This window comes from Notechis scutatus, chromosome 3 (genome assembly GCF_049901735.1).
Source record: "Notechis scutatus isolate UNSWTSFEM ecotype Mainland chromosome 3, rNotScu1.2, whole genome shotgun sequence".
Classification (NCBI taxonomy): domain Eukaryota; kingdom Metazoa; phylum Chordata; class Lepidosauria; order Squamata; family Elapidae; genus Notechis; species Notechis scutatus.
The window spans coordinates 43,645,532-43,663,666 of record NC_142011.1 but is presented as its reverse complement, the minus strand read 5'-3'; the positions used below and the strand labels follow the sequence as shown (position 1 = coordinate 43,663,666).

At 36.3% G+C, this 18,135-nt stretch overlaps 1 protein-coding gene across 1 annotated transcript in view; it reads right to left on the bottom strand.

Moving 5' to 3' along the window:
* PLXNA2 (plexin A2) overlaps positions 1-18,135 on the bottom strand; it is a 492,988-nt gene that overhangs the window by 58,795 nt on the left and 416,058 nt on the right. Inside the window, exons 18-22 of the mRNA XM_026675200.2 lie at positions 15,745-15,984; positions 12,432-12,575; positions 9,284-9,518; positions 5,695-5,837; positions 3,073-3,341 (exon numbers count right to left, since the gene is read on the bottom strand). Of these exons, the coding sequence (XP_026530985.1) occupies positions 3,073-3,341; positions 5,695-5,837; positions 9,284-9,518; positions 12,432-12,575; positions 15,745-15,984 (1,031 nt within the window). The remainder of the gene's footprint in view (positions 1-3,072; positions 3,342-5,694; positions 5,838-9,283; positions 9,519-12,431; positions 12,576-15,744; positions 15,985-18,135) is intronic.

Sequence of the window (18,135 nt, the reverse complement as noted above, 5' to 3'; positions counted from 1 at the left end):
ACTTCAAAATGTGATCTTAAAAATTATTCTTAATGTACATTTCTTTAAAATGCATACGATATTCTTACTTATACTTTCTGTGCAAATCTACAATTCCTGTATGAGTATCGGAATCCTTCTCTCAGGGCTAAACTTAATTTATTAGTATGGAGAAGATTATTATTAAGCAAATAATAACATTTGCTCTGTTTTAGTGCCATTTGTACCTTTCTCATATCACAATGTGACCAGACTTTAAAGTGACAAGAACACACTGCAGTAAACCTGGGAGTATTACATAGCACACGGCTATTTGCCCTGGCAAATATACTTTTAAAAATATCCCTGAGTTAATTTTCCTTGGAGTAAAAGGAACTATGTTTACTGAACAAAGACTGTCTTTTAGGGTTATCATTATTCTAAAACTTTAATGCTGATTGAAAAGATTATCCTATGTGCTGTTGTTTTATGTGAAGCAAATGAAAGCAACATAAGATGATGCAAAATGGCTTTGTCATAAGGACTGTGTTCCTTCTGAAATTCAGATAAATTAGGTGTACTGAATCCTTGACCTGAATCTCCCTTCAGATTAATCTCCTGTCCATTCCTAATTCCTGAGGAAACATGTTTTCCAGTATACTTGTCCTTCATCTTGTTCCCTTCCTTTTGACAGTCCTAACACAAGATGAAGTAGTCTGGGGAAAGGTGGAATTAGTGGCCATAAGGAGTAGGGACAAATATCTGAGTATGCCTGTGACCTAAGGCCCTGTGTAACTTCATGGCATTGCTGAGACAGATGGTTCTTCTGTGCTTTTACCTCTTATGTGAGAGGGGAAAAACTTGCATTTTGGAAAGTGGGGTAGTCACCTCACATACTCTAGAAGTGCCCTGATTTAAGGCTCAGCGGCCAATGTAGCGTAATGTCCCAGTTGTGCTATATATGGAGCTTTTGGCTTCAAGAAAAATGCAATTTTCCATCAGTGGCTTGAACAGCCAATTCATTTCCTGTTCCTGTCTCGAGTAACAAGGTGTTAACTTTAGTGTATAATTTCAAGGGTAGTTATATCAGGGTCTTCAATTGGATAAAAGAAAATGATTGCCTCCATTACATCCCTCTTGAATAGCTGAGAAGCGCTATAGCAACACACAATATCCCTATACATTTTATAAGGTTTTGGTTTTTTTCTACTGCTGTCTTACAAACTGAAATGGAGGACACTGTAAATAGAGGTAGGAGTCATCAAGCTGTATGATGATAAAAAAGCAATGGTCATTGCACACTCATAAAGATAGGATGTCGGAGAGAAAAAGAGAAACTGGACAACTTTCCACCATACACATTATGCCACCTTCAGTGATTTTACAATACATAGCTCTTTTGTTTAACAAAAAAGGAACCTATATAAGGTTTAAAATGTATTAATGGCTTGCAAGAATTGGGTATGCTGAAATGCATGTAAGGTCCTTTAAAAAAAAAAATCTTAACATGACTTAATTGACTTCTCTGATAACTTATCCATGCATAATAACTAGGTTTTTTGGGGGAGGGTAGTAATGGTGGTGGAAGGCAGACTCTTAATATACCTCAACATATCAGGTAAGGTAGATATGGAATGAACTGGGAATAAAAAACTGATATCTGGAAAATGTAGAATAATATGGTTAATGTTCTTGCAGGTCACGGTCAGTTTGCTGAAGCTGAACAATACATTTAAATTGTCAAACTGTCAAAACCACATATTTTTACTTATTACTGTCACCTAGGGTCACCCCTTGTGGAGCTGTTCCTTGACAACAGGGAAACCTTCAAGAATTTTCTGCTGTAGGTCAGGTGAAAAGCTCTTGTAAAAACCTCCAGCTCAATTTCTGAGGCACCAAAGGTGGTATGAAACAGCAATTACAAAAGCAGAAAGTCCCATAGGCGTATGGTGTTCTTACTAGACAGAAAATTCCCTACCCTTTATTGTCAGATCACAGGTATTGAAAAAAATGTTTTTGTTTGCATTTATAAACTGTAGGTAAGTTATCAGTCTGAAATGTTTCTGGATGGAAAAACATATTTCTCTCTCAATAGATTATCTCATTCAAATTCTTAGAAACTTCAGAGATAGCATGATTAGGGGAGATTAATATCGTATATTTGTGTTGATAATGTCAAATTATAGAAAGTGCTCAGAAAATGGGAATCTCAGAATAACTCACTGCCCTCTTGAAAAATTTATACCCAGGTCAGGATATCACTGTATGGATAAGAAAACACTGAAAGAGTCTGGTTTCAGGTTGGCAAAAGAATGAGACAAGGCTGTATGCCAAATATCTATTAAGGGAAGCTGGCATTTAGATTTATATATCTGTTCACAGTACTTTATAGCCCTCTCTAAGCAGTTTACAGAGTCAGCATATTGTTCCCAACAATATGGGTCCTCATTTTACTAACCTTGGAAGGATGGAAAGCTGAGTCAACCTTGAGTTTGCCAGGATCAAACTGCTGGTAGTCAACATAATTAGCTTGAAATACTGCATTCTAACCATTGTGCCATCACAGCTCTTCATTAAATTCATTAAATTCACTTATTTATGTGTAACATGCCTGATCCATAGTATTAACTTTTCACAAAAGCTGAACAGATGAATTTTCTAGGTTAACTAAATGACTATCTACAATAACTATAATATTGAGGTGTATAGCACCTGCCTGTTCCCTGCTGGTCAGCTCTAATATAAGTTACTACTGTAGCTTTGCTCTGTTCACTCTGAAATGTTAGATTTACAGTTGAACTATCCTTTTTATCTTCTCTTGGACAACAAAAACCATCAGTCAAATTCTAATTTTGGAAGAGTTTATGGGAAAGAAGAACAGTGGCAGGAATATCAAGTATTTTAACTAAGCATAAGATTTCCTAGATGCAAACTGAAATAGTAACCTCATAGAATCTTGTAGCACTTCATAGATATCCTTTCAAAATTATGCTTGATAATAAATATGAGGGAGCAATCACATCCTCACCCCAAAGCTCATATTTACAGTAAATGACCACTTTTGCTCTGAAACTACAGTCTTCTTGTGCAAAGTTCCACATTTTCCATTCTTACCTGCGTAGGAGCAACTTAGGGTGGTTTTTGTTCTCCAGGTTCTTCTCAATCAGGTCAGACAACAATTGCTTGAGGACATCAGTGGCATATTCTAGCTTTCCTTGAAGTCCTGTCATGATGAGGGAAGCCACATTGCCACGGTCACGCATGGAGAAACTTCGCTGTAATTCCAGGGTACGGATAAATGTCAATAAAAAAACCTTATTGTTGAGTAGCTGGGCAAAGAGTTTGAGGGCTTTTTCAATGTTCTGCTGTCCATTCCCTTGGACCTATAAAATTTCAAAAGTGTTAACTTTGTACCCCAAAAGTAAATCTGGTAGATATATCAACTAAACTGGAAAACATTAATACTATAATACAATACATGGATTGATGCTACATCCAAAATTTGGCTTTATCCATGCCTAGAATCCATATCTCAACTTTATGAGATACCTAAATCAGAATAGATTCTTAGTAATATGAGCTGAATTTATTATAGCTATAATTCCATTGAATGATTTATATTGTATTGACCATCGTTCTGGATACGTATTCACTTTTAGTTTAATAGCAACTCTTAATCATTTAACATGACATAATTTATAAAATTATATTTAACTATTTATAACTCATTAATGATATATTACAAAGCAATAACCATCATGACATTAAAAAATCCCTTGATTACTCATTTGTATTCTATTATTAATTATTTTCAAATTCATTTTTGTGCTTGTTTAGAAATTCTTTAAAATATTCAATTAAAATAATTTAAAATTGGAAAACTGTTTTGAGAGTAATTTTTTTACAATGTTATATTGTCACTATTGTTATATTATAATGTTATATTGTCACTGCTGTACATTTAAAACAAAATACTCTTGCGTTATGAGATACTGCACAGAAGTGACATTCACATAGACAAGGTACTGATTTAGATTCTCACTCCACTGTGAAGCTCTTATATATGCACACATAAACACACTTTTCCAATAGTCCTGGATATAAGTTATGCATTATAATTCACAGTAATAAAATTCTTACACAAAGTTAGCACTGACTTATATTTTCAATTTATTTATATTACATAACTAAGCAGCAGTGGAATTGGTGTCACATTGATAATTATCCTAGTTTTTTGTGGAATGGGAAAATCAGTTTCAACCACCAGTTTTATTTCCTATTTTCTACGTGTACAAGAGAAAGCAAGGGGTGATGGATGATGTAAACACTAGTATTCCCAGGTATAATTTTGATATACTCATATAAATAATTCAGTTAATTTCTTCTTTGCATGTATATTAAAAAATAAAGAAAGCAACAAACTTCATTTGATGGCAACCTAAATAATTTTAAAATACAAAAACATAAATCTTTGCAAAAAGAAGTGAAGAAAAAAGTGAAATGAATTTACTAAACTAAATATATATAATAGTGCTTTTGTACTTAAATTTTGATCCCACAGCCTTGGATTACATATTGCCACTTGAACTAGAGTACCTGCCCAGTTTATTTTAATTATACTCCTACAGAAGGACTTCCTATGATTATCAACATACCAACCCACAATAGGCAGGATACTGTAGTTCTCCTTAAAATAATGCAGATGATGCATTTGTTCTACCATGAGGCATGCCTTCTTTGAAAGCCATATGGTCAAAATAAACTAGAGCTTCATAATAAATTATTCAATCATTTTTTACTGGAGAAGTTAAGGAGCTCCAGCTTCTATCAGGAGAAAATAAGGTGTTCTAGCTTTTCAAACAAAGAGAGCTGTGAAATGGGAAATGTCTTTTCAGGAGCCATCAGCAGCAAAAATGAAAAAAAAAAACTATTTTCACAAGGCACCCTAGTAGCTTATTGAGGCATGGGTATTCCCATGTTATTACTCTTACACATGCAGTGTTTGTAATGAATGTGTAAAAATGTTTCTGATGGAGTTTCCCCTTCATTGTTTTTCCATGGTCAAATGTCAGCAGCAGCATTTTTATACTGAATAATGGGTCCCATCTGCTCCTGCCATTGCTTTAACAACATGAAAAAAAAACCTTCCCTCAAAATTGGGATGCCTGGTGATATACTTAGTCAATTCAGCTTACAATATAGACAAAGCTGAAGTGATGTGACCAAGGTCTTTCTCTTGCACAAAAGCTTTGCCAAGTGGAGGACAAGATGCAGAAAAGCTCCTTTGCAAAACGGGAGGCTTATTCCCCTAGGCAAACCAGAGAATGGATTTCCCAAGTTCCCCTTTGACTTTTTTTTCACAAAGGGAGAATTCAAAGAGAATTTAGCCAGTCATCAGTAATAAATGCAGCTCTTTTGCTGTTGGTCATGGAGGACTAGTCATGGAGTTTTAGCAATAGAGAAAGGAAGAAAAAATGCCAGGGCAGCAGCTACACAAAGGCAATCAAAAGAAAACAAACTGTGTGTAAATACACATCAAATGCAAGGCTTATGTTATAATGAATGTCAGTGTTCATTGTGGTTATCCCAACTCTTCTAATAAGATTCAGCATGGGAGGTGGAAAGGTGCTTTCCCGGCTGTGTGGGTTTTAATCGAGCTTCTCAGAAGAGACCTGTGGAACATCACCAGTTACTTGATGAGACTGAGATAGAGAGAACATACAGCTACTCCATTACCTCTAGTTCACGCAGGACAGGGTGATCTTCAATGCCAGGGAAGAGGACTCTCATGGCATATGTGCGATAATCAAGATATGGGATCCCTGAGCGGTCCAGGTCACTGGTTAACTCATTGATGTCTGTCTGCAGCTCTGCAAAAGCTATTAGGGAAAGGGAGTGAGAAAGACAGGCAATCAAGAGACCAGCTCTGGGAATGGAGGCTGAGGTACAAACAATCAGGGACTACAAATGAGCCAACTCAGGAAGCTCGTTTACTGCAGATCTCTCTGTGTCACCAAGACATGCCCTGAAGCAGGGAGCCACTTCCTCAGTATGAGAGAAAGAGCACAATGCAAAGAACAGATGCTGAAACAAAACACACTTCCTAATTTGTATTCTGTTCACACCGTGTATGTAAGCACTGAAAATGCCTTGGAAGGCACTAGATAAAAATAAAGATCCTATTTTTAAATCAGTTTGTGTGGCTTTTTTACTTTCTCACTTACTCAATCCTCTCTACTCCTCATGTCCTTTTGATGTAGCTGGCAGAAGGAAACTATCCTCATGTTTTATAGCTCATCTAGGGTCAGGGAAGAAAATTAACTGAGATTCAAAACTGTAACAAGATCCACAGACTTAACAGAAGTACAAAGTGGGGGTGGGGCATGGAAACTGATATAGTCCAATTGTAACATTAGTGAAATGTGTATAAGGATAGCACACATAACACTTGTCCAATTGCTTCTTCTCAAGATGAAGATCTGTACAAATACTGTGCAGACATGGCAGTTTATCACATTTCACCCTTCTAATATATTGTGCTGGAGACATCATAGCCCTATGAAAATTAACCTGCTAAATGGAATGTTAAAATCTTGCTGTGTGAGTGTGTGTGTGTGTGTCTCTCTCTCTCTCTCTCTCTCTGTGTGTGTGTGTGTGTGTGTGTGAGAAGCCTGGGAGTTTGAGGGGTTCTCGCACAGTATCTTAGCTCTCCTAGCACTGCACTCTTCTGGACAGAGGACTCTGATGCTGTTTTTGGAAAGCGTTGGAGTTTATCATATACCACATATATCATATCAGCCTCATGTCAGAAGCTGTGTTCAATAAAGGAACGAGTAGCAGTGACATTTTAGCTTCAGGTGTTGGTGGAACATCTTGTTGTGCATCAGGGTCTTCTTAAGTCTGGGATGTAATGTGTATTTGTTCTAGCTGAAGTTGTGAGAGCAACGTCCTCTTCATTATGTTGATGTGTTAGATAACTAGCTGTTTCTCAGTTAGTGTGGATCCATAGTTTCCTCCCATATACCATCTCATTGTAATATTATATCAATTCCATCAACAATATGGAATAGTAATATTCCATTAATTCCATATTTTCTTGTCTCATCCATGTATGTTTTTTCCCCAGTAACCCACTTATTGTTAGATTATCCTGGCCCAATATCTGGGGTAGAATTTGTTAATCTGAGTGATGTCCTGAACCAGCAGAGGTTTCCTAGTTCATATCACTCTTACATTTTGAGGTAGGCAGGATTTTTGCCCAAATACCCCTGGCAATAATGTAGATACCAGCTGAAAACAGACCTTGCCAGTCTGTTTAGAAGATGCTCTAAACACCACGCTATTCAGAGAGAGAGAGAGAGAGGGAGGGGGGAGGGAGGGGGAGGAAACTCTGTCTGTCTTGGGATAAACGTGTATATGAGTTACACTATCTAATCCATCAAAAGGTAGTGACACATCCCAATAGCCAGAAGAGCTGTTTCAGCAAATTCATAAAGGCAATAGGCAAAAGGACCTTTTGTTTGATGCTGTAGTTAAATAATTGAGACTTTTCAGTCTGTGCTTATCTACGGCAAATCAGTCAGCTCAATTTACCTTCTATCTGCCTTTGCTTTATGCTGTCTGCATTTCAACAAGTTGATCTGCTTTTTTTTTTTTTGCCAGCCAGGTGCCTGTAACAGCATTTCATATTCTAAGCTTTTTTATTTTTACAGCAAAATGTACAAATTATTTTGCCGCCTGGTTCCAGCACTTTGTGACTGCAAAGAATCCCGGCTTTCCTTAACTTCCCCATGAAATGCCTTCAGAAATAGATCCACAGATTGCCAAGCCTAATGACCTGGCACTGACAAATTTTATACATCTTGCTGAAATAGGATCAAGTGCTAATCCTGTTCTCCACACATTAGTCAAGCAAAGGATGTCTCTGCATTCAATATACTTGTTACTGTCTTCCGACACATACAGACACTCATGGGAAAAAAATCCAAGCTTCTCTGGCTGTAAAAGAGGGCATTTTACAACTATATGTGTGTTTGAGAGAGATTGACCAAATGTTTATTTGACAGCTGTATGAGGGGCTCAAGCCCTGTTAAATTCATACTGGATCAAAGGAAATAGGTTAAGCAGAAGGCAGTTACCATGGAAACTACACTTGGACTGCTCACTACTGGAAATATAGTCAATGAATGGAGAAAAGTTATGTTAGGCAAACCAGAGTTGTGTGTACTGTATATGTTAATGAGAATGAAGAGAAGAAAGAAAGAAAGAAAGAAAGAAAGAAAGAAAGAAAGAAAGAAAGAAAGAAAGAAAGAAAGAAAGAAAGAAAGAAAGAAAGAAAGAAAGAAAGAAAGAAAAAAAGAAATTATATATGCCTTTATGAAGATCTATATAGGTGAAGTACTGTGACTGAAATGGATTTATTCTTTGATATTGAGACAGATATGTACTACGTGATAATTCTTACTGGGTTAATAAAAGGTAATAAGGAATTAAAGGACATGGCCATTTGTCAAAGCTATACTTAACTGATAATAGGAACGAAGTAGCAATAATAATACTACTTAGACTTACATACCGCTCCATAGTGCTTTACAGTACTGAGCATTTTACAAGTCAGCATATTGCCCCCCAACAATCTGGGTCCTCATTTTATTAACCTTGGAAGAATGCAAGGGGGAGTCAAACTTGAGCCAATTAGGATCGAACTCCAGGCTGTGGGCAGAGTTTAGCTTGAATACTGCATTTTAACCCCTGTGCCACCACAACTCCTAACTAAATGAAGAGCTTAGATGCTAAACAGTTGTCCATTAAGCATGCTTGTGTCTGTCCATCTGTCTATCTGTGTGTATGTGCATGTAGTGTGAGCATGCATGTATTGGCATAATTATGACTGTTTTATTTTACACATGTATGCACGAAGTAACATTCTTCAGAACCTATTTTATGACTAACCAAGAGAGGATGAATAGCAATAGATCTTTAGAAGTTAACTTTACAATGGTCAGGAGCTAATCAGCTCAGATGATATAATCAATCTGAAACATTAAAATGAACATACCAGCAATTTGTCATGCATTGTATTATATTATTATACTATAATATTTTGGACATTTTACAGCAAAATTGGCAGCATTTTTCTTGTGTTAAAAATTTAAACACTCCCTTTGTGTTTTTGATGGTTTCTGTCTCCTATAACTGGTTTCCATGACTCACTTTCTTTCACATACAAATAATATTCAGAAACAATAAAACCAAGTAGTCCCAAGCCTGAATGGATGGCATATTTTACTGGATATCTGATTTGAAATTAGGGAGTGATACTGACCTTCTTTGCATTCAAGGGCTACCCGAGACTCGAGGTTGTCCATCTGCATCTGAAGTCTCTTGAGTGTGAGATCATTTTCACGAGACTTGCGCTTGTAGGCAATGAGGACTATGATGACTATGATGAGAAGAAGACTGCCTCCTGCTGCAATACTGACAATAGCTGGCAAAGTCAGCAGGCTGTCTGAGATCACATTCACTGAGCCAGGTGAGAAAACGATGCCACCTACATGCACCTAACCATCAAACAAAGTCAATGAGAAGATGAATTACATTACAATATGTATAAAGATTACTTTGGAATAAAAACAGTCACTTGGAAATATGACATTTGTACCAACAAATCTATTACTAAAGAAGCTGAGAATAGGACTGGCAATGAAAAAGAATACTTCTCTTGTATATGTTTTTCCATTTGTTTACTTAGGAGTTAACACTTGGATGTTAATTTTTGTCCAGTAGTTGACTTTTTTTTTTTTTAAAAAAAGAAACATATAGTTTTACGCACTGGAGTCTGACATATTACTATGGTTCTGAAAATAATTCCCAAAATGCTAAAATTGCTTTTAAAAGTCATAAAATGCTTCTCATTTGCTAAGTTGTAGATAAGACCTTGCAAGTAACATCCCCATAGAAAGAAAGGCCATATCCTTCTTGAAATACAGCAAAGCCTTTGGGTTACAACATATCAGTTATCCTTGCACTATTTCCCACATTCTTTTGATTACATGATAACTTCACTTGACTTTCATAACATAAGATTTCAGCTTTCTTTTATAAACCATGAATATATGAGAATAAGAATTTCATTGACAAGAACATAAAGGGAAAGTATAGAAGGCAAGGAAAGAACAAAAGAATAAATGGAAGAGCAAGACTAGGAGAGATAGTTAGGCCTGCCAAAGAATAAACTGGTGGGCACTTTATAGGTGTTTGGTACAAGTGCTTACGTTATATAAATCATAGTATTGCAAATGATGTGAAAACTGACCCAGATTTCATAATTTAGTCTTTTTCTGTTTTTTCAGTATTGTATACATCTTAATATGTCAATATATGGACTTAATTATGCTTTTGGCTTCATCAGTTTCATCTTATGAGAAGGGAAACTTGATATAATAAATGTACCCTTTTGTTATATTTTGATTCAGTTCAGTTTAGAAGGTAAATCTGGAGAAAATTATCAGTAGTACTCAAAGCTTCACACAAGCTGTGCTAAATTTTCAGAGATTGCCTGCCTAATCTCCATTTATGTTGTGTACAGATGATAGTGTCTCATATGGAGAAAGCTGCTGCATTAATTTCCCAGTGCTCCCAGTGCTTTATAAAGTAACACCAGGCATGTTCAAAATAGCATTTTGCTAAAGTCAAGACTACTGGGGCAAAAGCAGAAAAAAATATGTAATTGATCACAAATGGACATCATTTTGGTGATATGGAATGACTTCAAATGGATTCTTAAAAAAGGACAATTCTTGTAAAATCCTCACAGCTTTAAAAGCAGACAGTTCACTAACTCAAGAAAAATATTCACCTGCAAATGTGCAATGCCAGAAGTGGCTGTAAAGAAACAGTTTACCCATGGCTCTTGACTATATTGATGGTAAAGAGGAAACTAGCAATCTCCAAATCATTGAGAACATGATGAGTATGCCCCTCACAACAATGCTGCATTGAATGTAAATGGTGTGAATGAATATGTGCTTAAGCAAGTAGAATACACATGGCATAGCACAGCCTTTGGTAGCAAATAACCATATATTCCTGATGTATCTCTACAGCACACTTCAGTGCCAGTTGTGCATCATCTCTTCTAACATTTCTACTGAAATAAGAACAGCTATTGAAATGAAGCCTATTCACTCACAAGTCCAAATTAGAAATTAAACTTTCCAGGAGAAGACCACAACAAACCACTTCCATATTGCTAAGGAAACAATACAAATCTGTCCAAGAGGTCATCACAGTTTAGCTCAGCTTGGGATAGACTTTATTTTTTAAACCCATACTTACTATTTGTCATAAATATCTACCATCCTAAAAACAAAGAGAACTGCATGTAAGCCATCATTAAAATGAGCCAGCATGAAGGTGAGACCATTTGGATCTGCTGATATCTTTGGTACTGGAGACCCGCCCCTCAAAAAAGATATGTAGCAATACTACTAATATTCTTCAGCTTTTGTTTTTTCCTTGTGTGATTTGGTGCTTAAGGTCTTAGCATAGAAGTGGGAAGACTTCTAGACTATTGTTAGCCATAAATGAATGAATGAATGAATGAATGAATGAATGAATGAATGAATGAATGAATGAAGTGTTTTAAGCAGGTTACTTTTTTCAGTCCATCTTATCTCACATTTGGGAATTGCTTAAGTTATTAGAGAAGAGATGGGATATACAGTACATCTCACAAATAAAAGACATATTATCATTTGTTTTGTAAAATATCCAGGATAATTTTCTCTTACAGATCTGGAAGCAAGCTGATCTTGCCTTCAACTATAGCTTCCATCAGCATGAACTGAGATGTGGTATGCTGGAGACTTCTGCACCCACTGAGATGCTCTGCTGCCTACCAAAGCTCTTGCCACAATAAAAGTAATTAGGCTCAAAGGTGGGACAGCTCTTTTTGTCTTTCAACGGCTGCAGGGTTTTGTGTTTGCCAATGAGCAGTTCAGAGTTACAGCTGCTGTAACTATTATTGTTTTATATAGCTTCATGCAAAATTCATACTGTGCCAGTGTGTGCTTGAAGAATAGGTGTATGCATGCACAAGTGACAAATACATGATGGTGAAAATATTTTAAAATTTCAAAACATATTTCTTTATGATACTGTATATTTACATGTGTAAAGTGATGGTAGTTAATTAGCCCCTTGGTCTATCTATCATATGATCAGATTCATGCATTTATTTGAGCAATTTTTATCCTGGTCCTGAATAAAAAACACTTGTGAACTGCAAATAAAGACATTACACTTTGAGGAAATTGGTGATATTGCAGATTTTTATCTTCTTTTTAATCAGATAAGTTTTTTTCCTTCCACTCCTGGAATGAGAGCTAGTTTGGGAATGGGAGTCAACTCTGACATTTGAAAAGTAGAAAAAACAAAAGGTGGAGAGAAAAATCTTCATTCTTGAAGCTCACCATAACTTTGTGTTGCCCGGTGAGATTTGGAGGTTCACAAAGTAATTGTGTCTCAGAGATGGTGACAGTGCAGGGAGTTTCTCCAATCAGAACAGTATAATTCAGCTTTGCTCCACCCGATGCAGGTGGACACAGATTTTTACCCTAGAGAAAGGCAAAAAGACAGTGTTTTATGAAACTTTAGATAATGTCTCAGATTTTCTATGATTCAATATAGATCCAACACTGTGGCACCTAGATTACATATCATATACATCCTAAACATTGATGCATACTTATTTTTAAAAAGCTGCAACTGTGATGCATATTTGAATAAGAAATCGTATAACTGAGAAAGATGAAACTTCCTAATGTATTCTAATTTAAATTTAGTGTTAAATTTTTGGGATTCAGTATTACATTTATCACAATTGGTGTAGGAAAAATGTCTGCTATCACTTTACTACTGTTCTTTTTTCCATTTACATATCAAAACTAATATGCTATTTAATTGAGGAAAGCATAACTGATAGCTAAGAAGCAATTGAGAAATCAGGGGCAGTTCATGGAAACAGCAGTAAGTGCAAGCTGTAATCTTGAGGTGAAAAATAAGATGGAGAAAATTAGTCTTTCCTTGCCTGTGATTAAAATGAGTGCTATTCTGGTAGATGACTGGCATAGCATGATAAAATACATCTGCTATTCCAGCCAAGCATACAATATCAAAATACACCTATATTTCACTAACAATCCAAATTCAGATATAAAGAATCATCTGAACACGTCTGTCCATCACACGGCTTCTACCATTCTACGGTATTGTATTACATTAGGAAAGGAGAAACAATTGCTTGACATGAAAGAAAAGAAAAGGCTTCGCTGATGTTTCAATGGTACAGAAGGCTATCACACATCACGTACAAAAATAAAACTTTTCACATCAGCACTAAAAATGTGAAGGTGGCGACGATATGTTAATACTGAGAGTGAGACATTGTTAATATAATATTGAACTTTAAACCTGAGGTAGGTTTGATTTTCAAAATACAGTATTGTAAAATGCCAGCAAATAAAAGTGCAGAGTGGTTACATTTATCTTCACAAGAAAGGAATAAAGTGTTTGAGAGACTTGTGACATATCAATAAGAGTATCTAAAATGTTTTAAAATATTCTTAACAATTACATGTTAGGCCCAGTTTATTAAACACACACACACACACACACACACACACACTCACATATATATGGTATTCAGCTTTATTCAGGTATTTTCCCACGTCATTATAGTTGCGCTTTTAAAGTTGTAGCAACATTTCGGCAGAATCTCATCTGCCATCATCAGGCTTCTATATTGTGTTCGTCACAACTTTAAAAGCACAACTATAATGACGTGGGAAAATACCTGAACAAAGCTGAATACCATGCCATAATGCTTTCTGCTTTGTGCCAGTGCAAGCAGTGTGGGATCGGAGCTGGTCTGGTTTCTGGACGGTGGTTGTCCTTCATTTATAGGATGGGTTTGGGCCTGGGTCTGATGAGGGGGATTGACGGTGGTGTCCTGTGTTGTTTTGGGTCTGGTATTGGTTTTCGTGGCTGGGACTCGTTTGTTGATGAGGGCTAGTTTCCAGATGTCTGGTAGGCGGGAAGTATCGTCCTGTTTATTCATGCTATGGGGGTGTTTCTCTATTTCGATGGCTTCCCTGATTATTCTCTTGCTGGAATGTTCAGTGTTGGATATTAATTTGGTTCCTTCAAAATTAATTTCATGTCCTGTGGCTTTAAGGTGCTGGAAGAGGGAGGAAGTATTTTCTTCTTTTCTGAATACGTTTCTGTGTTTTTGTGTTCCAGAAACCAGACCACGGCTGCTCTGGCAGCTGTCACACCCCTCGACCCCAAAACCAAACAAGCTAACACACGCCAAGAACACAGACCCAGACCCCAAACGCGAAGCCAGACCAAAACCCAGAATGCTACATCACAGCCACCCACTCAGGACATCACATCAGAAAACTAAAGAAATTACATCACAAGAACTCAAGAAGTTGCAACACAGCAAACGACCCAGGAAATCACAGCACAAGACCAAGGATACCACAGCAACAAAACTCACAAGGTCATCACACAACCCATTATCCAAGCCGTTACAACAAAGGAGGCTAATGGAAAAGAGATCAAAACACAAACGACCCAGGAGATCACAACGCAGTACCCAGGATACCACAACAAAAGAACTCGCAAGGCCATCACACAATCCATTACCCAAGTGGTTAAAACATGGTAGGCTAATGGAAAAAAGATCACTACAAAACAAACGACCCAAGAGATTACAGCACAAGATCCAGGATATCTCCATAACAAAACTCACAAGGCCATCACACAGCCCATTATACCAACATCAACTCCATCAACCAATCAAGAGGCAGCAGTGCAGCCAACCAGCCCAGCACATCAGCCCCCCCACCAGTATTTATTGAGAGACAGCAGCTCCAATCACACACTGCTTGCACTGGCACAAAGCAGAAAGCACCAGCCTGAGGATGGCGAGTGGGACCTCGCCGAAATGTCGCCAAGATACTCTTAATCTTACACAGGAAAAGACCTGAACACACCTAGACCTACATACCTGTACCCGTGAAAATATATATCAGAGTTTAGCCTAGGACTACATGTTATGCAAAGGAAAAACTGCACATACGGTGTGTATATATATAAATATAAATATAGTGGAGATAGATCAACTCATAGATTCCTACAATTGTAAACTCCTATATGATAGAAATGCACATGTCAAACAAAATGTTTTGTGATGTATTTTGTATTGTTGGAAGGGGAAATGTAGACAACAGGGGGAAGGGTACAACCTGCCACATATATATCAAATACCTTGAGTTATATACTTATGTTAAACATTGGCCTGCAAATACATAAGAGGTTTGCATACTATATCAATTGGTTGGGTTTTTTTTTTGTCATTGTGAGTTTCTGCAAATGCCTATGAAGGAAATAAAGGAGTGACAGCAAATAGAGCATTTCAAGTTTATTTTTCAACGTTTTCCTAAAGAAATTCAAATCAAGCCCTTTTCCAAATATTTCTGTGTGAAATCAAAATCCCACAACAATTTTCCAAGACAACATTTGCAGATTTGTAATATTTGCAGAGTTTATTATTTTAAACATTCAGATATAACTTCTTATATAACTATAAACAATACAGAACATTTACAGGTAAATGTAAGAAATGGGAACAAGATATTACATGTAGGACAATACATTTTCCATACTAAATCTGAAATTGTATCTAAATAAGTCTCCTGGATTGTGTTGTCACCTTACCTTCAGGATAATGGGTGATCCTGGCTTTTGGTCCAAGATGCCAGTAGTACTCAAAAGTTCAAAGGTAGGATTTGGATAATAAATAAATTTGGTGTCATTATAAATCAGTAAAGACTGAACATTGTTAAAGATGAATCCAATTTCATCAGGTCTTTCAACAGCATCCAGACCTGGTCGGTATTGTGATGTAAGTGAAGGAGCCAGGCAAGTGAGGGTGGTAGTATTCACAACTTTACAAACCTGGAAGAACACAATTAAGGCAGGGTTATACCTTGAATAAAATATTTTTCAATTATTTTCACATCATGATTCCACCTTAATTAGTTTGGCAAGACTGAAGTGTCAAATCTTTTTCAAAACCATGTGATAACTTGTTCTGTCATCAGTCAGGAAGACTGATGTGAGACTGACTCTAGAAGTGAACTATAAGCTTTTTATCTCCTTTTGTTCACTACCATATTTTAAAAATATCCTTTCTATATAGAAAATAACCAATAGACATGCATGATGATGGAAAATTGGATAGAGCTTTAGTACACAAGAAAGTGTTATATGGAATCTGAAATAGAAAGGCAAACAGTTCTTTTTATTAAAATGGATTATAGGTTTTGTCAGAATGATAGCTGGAAATGATATCAGGTTCTGGTTTGGAAGACAAACGTTATTGAAATAGCATATGATCCTTTAATTAGATAGGCCACAATCTGATAGTAACTTATTTGTGGTCATTTGTGAATTGTATGACTGATCAGAATACATCAGATCTGTTCTGCTGCCTACATCTTCCTCTTATGTTCAGATACATATACAACCATTTTGGATCAATAATGTATATTAGAAGAAGTGGCAACTTGTGAAATGTGCAATGAACCTGCCACAACTGAGTTCTTATACTTCAACAGTACCACAGGGCCATTAAAAATAAAATGAAGCACTACACAGAAAAAAAATCAATGTTTCACATTTGTGTTTACAGGTCAGTAAAGATCATGTCAGAAAACCTTCACAAGATATCATATTTACTAGTATGATACACCCAGTGATCAAGGGAATAGAAAAAGGGTTTTGAAATTTTGAAATCTGCTTATATAGATTTATCATATGCATTAAGAATAAGATCTAAGACTAAGACCAATTTAATTATAAACATACACATGCACAAAGTAATAATAATATTCAGTTAAAAGTGATCCCCCCCCCTAACATTTCTTAATATTCAATTTTTCAGTTAACAAAATTGTTGGCTGAGCTTGCAAAAAAACAGCCAGGAAAGTGATTGAAGCCTGGGAAATACATCCCTCATCAGTCAATAGGTGCTGAATTACCACCAGCCTATCAAGTACTTAGAATGCGAGGGTTAGGCAGCACAAGCGAATGACAGCTAATGACTTAAAAGACAGCCATCAACATACCCCAATCAACATCTAAAAAGCCACTTACAACAGGCACTGTAAATACCTTACATAAAACAGCACACACTCTGCTACAGAGAAGTTTCCTGAAGAGGGGCTCCAGCACAAGTCTGAAAGGTTGGAAGACAAAACCTCTGGCCCCAGTGATCAACCCATATTGGATTCTGCAACTTCTAAATTTCTTTGAAATTAATGAGATCAGAGTACAAATAACCCTATGTAGTCACTAATTTCACTGTTTCTGGTACAATATTGACAGAAGTAGGAAAATGCTTCAACAATTAATGTTCAAAGATAACAATCAGAAGCTTCATTGTTTTTCAGATTTATATTGAGTCCACTTACAACACACAGACACAGACACACACACCCCATAATCATTATAAAAGTCAATGGATTGTCTAGCCAAATATTCCAGCAGTGTGTCTCTACATGCTTTTCATCAATCTGACATCTTATTCTCCCATGTTCTTACTAATATCCAGTCCTGTCAAAGAATCTATTTTATCAGATCAGTATTCCAAATACTGCCAGTGATATGTCCTTAGATAAAATTGTATTTCCATGTAGTAAAATGAAGCTGTTTCCTTGCAGAACAGCTCTAAAGTTTCTAAAAGACCCAGAAAGTTTGATTTCTTTATGTTGTTCCAGATATTTTTCAAAATGATATAATTCAGAAATATAAAACCTCCAACACAATTTTAAGAAGCAAGAGGTATATATGCAGGTACATTCTTTGCTATGCTTGAATTACAGCCAAATCTTTGGATGGGAAGTGTGAGAAAGAATCTTAAAACTTAAAACTGAATGACAGTGCTTCTTCTGTCAAGTAATATATTAAATTACATCTCTTCACTTGAAACCAACACTGAACAAACATAAAGGCCAAATATCAAATAAACAATAAGGCTTTAAAAATATGAAAACTACCAACTAGATTACAAGTTGTGTTTATGAATAAAGTTACATGGCTTTGAAA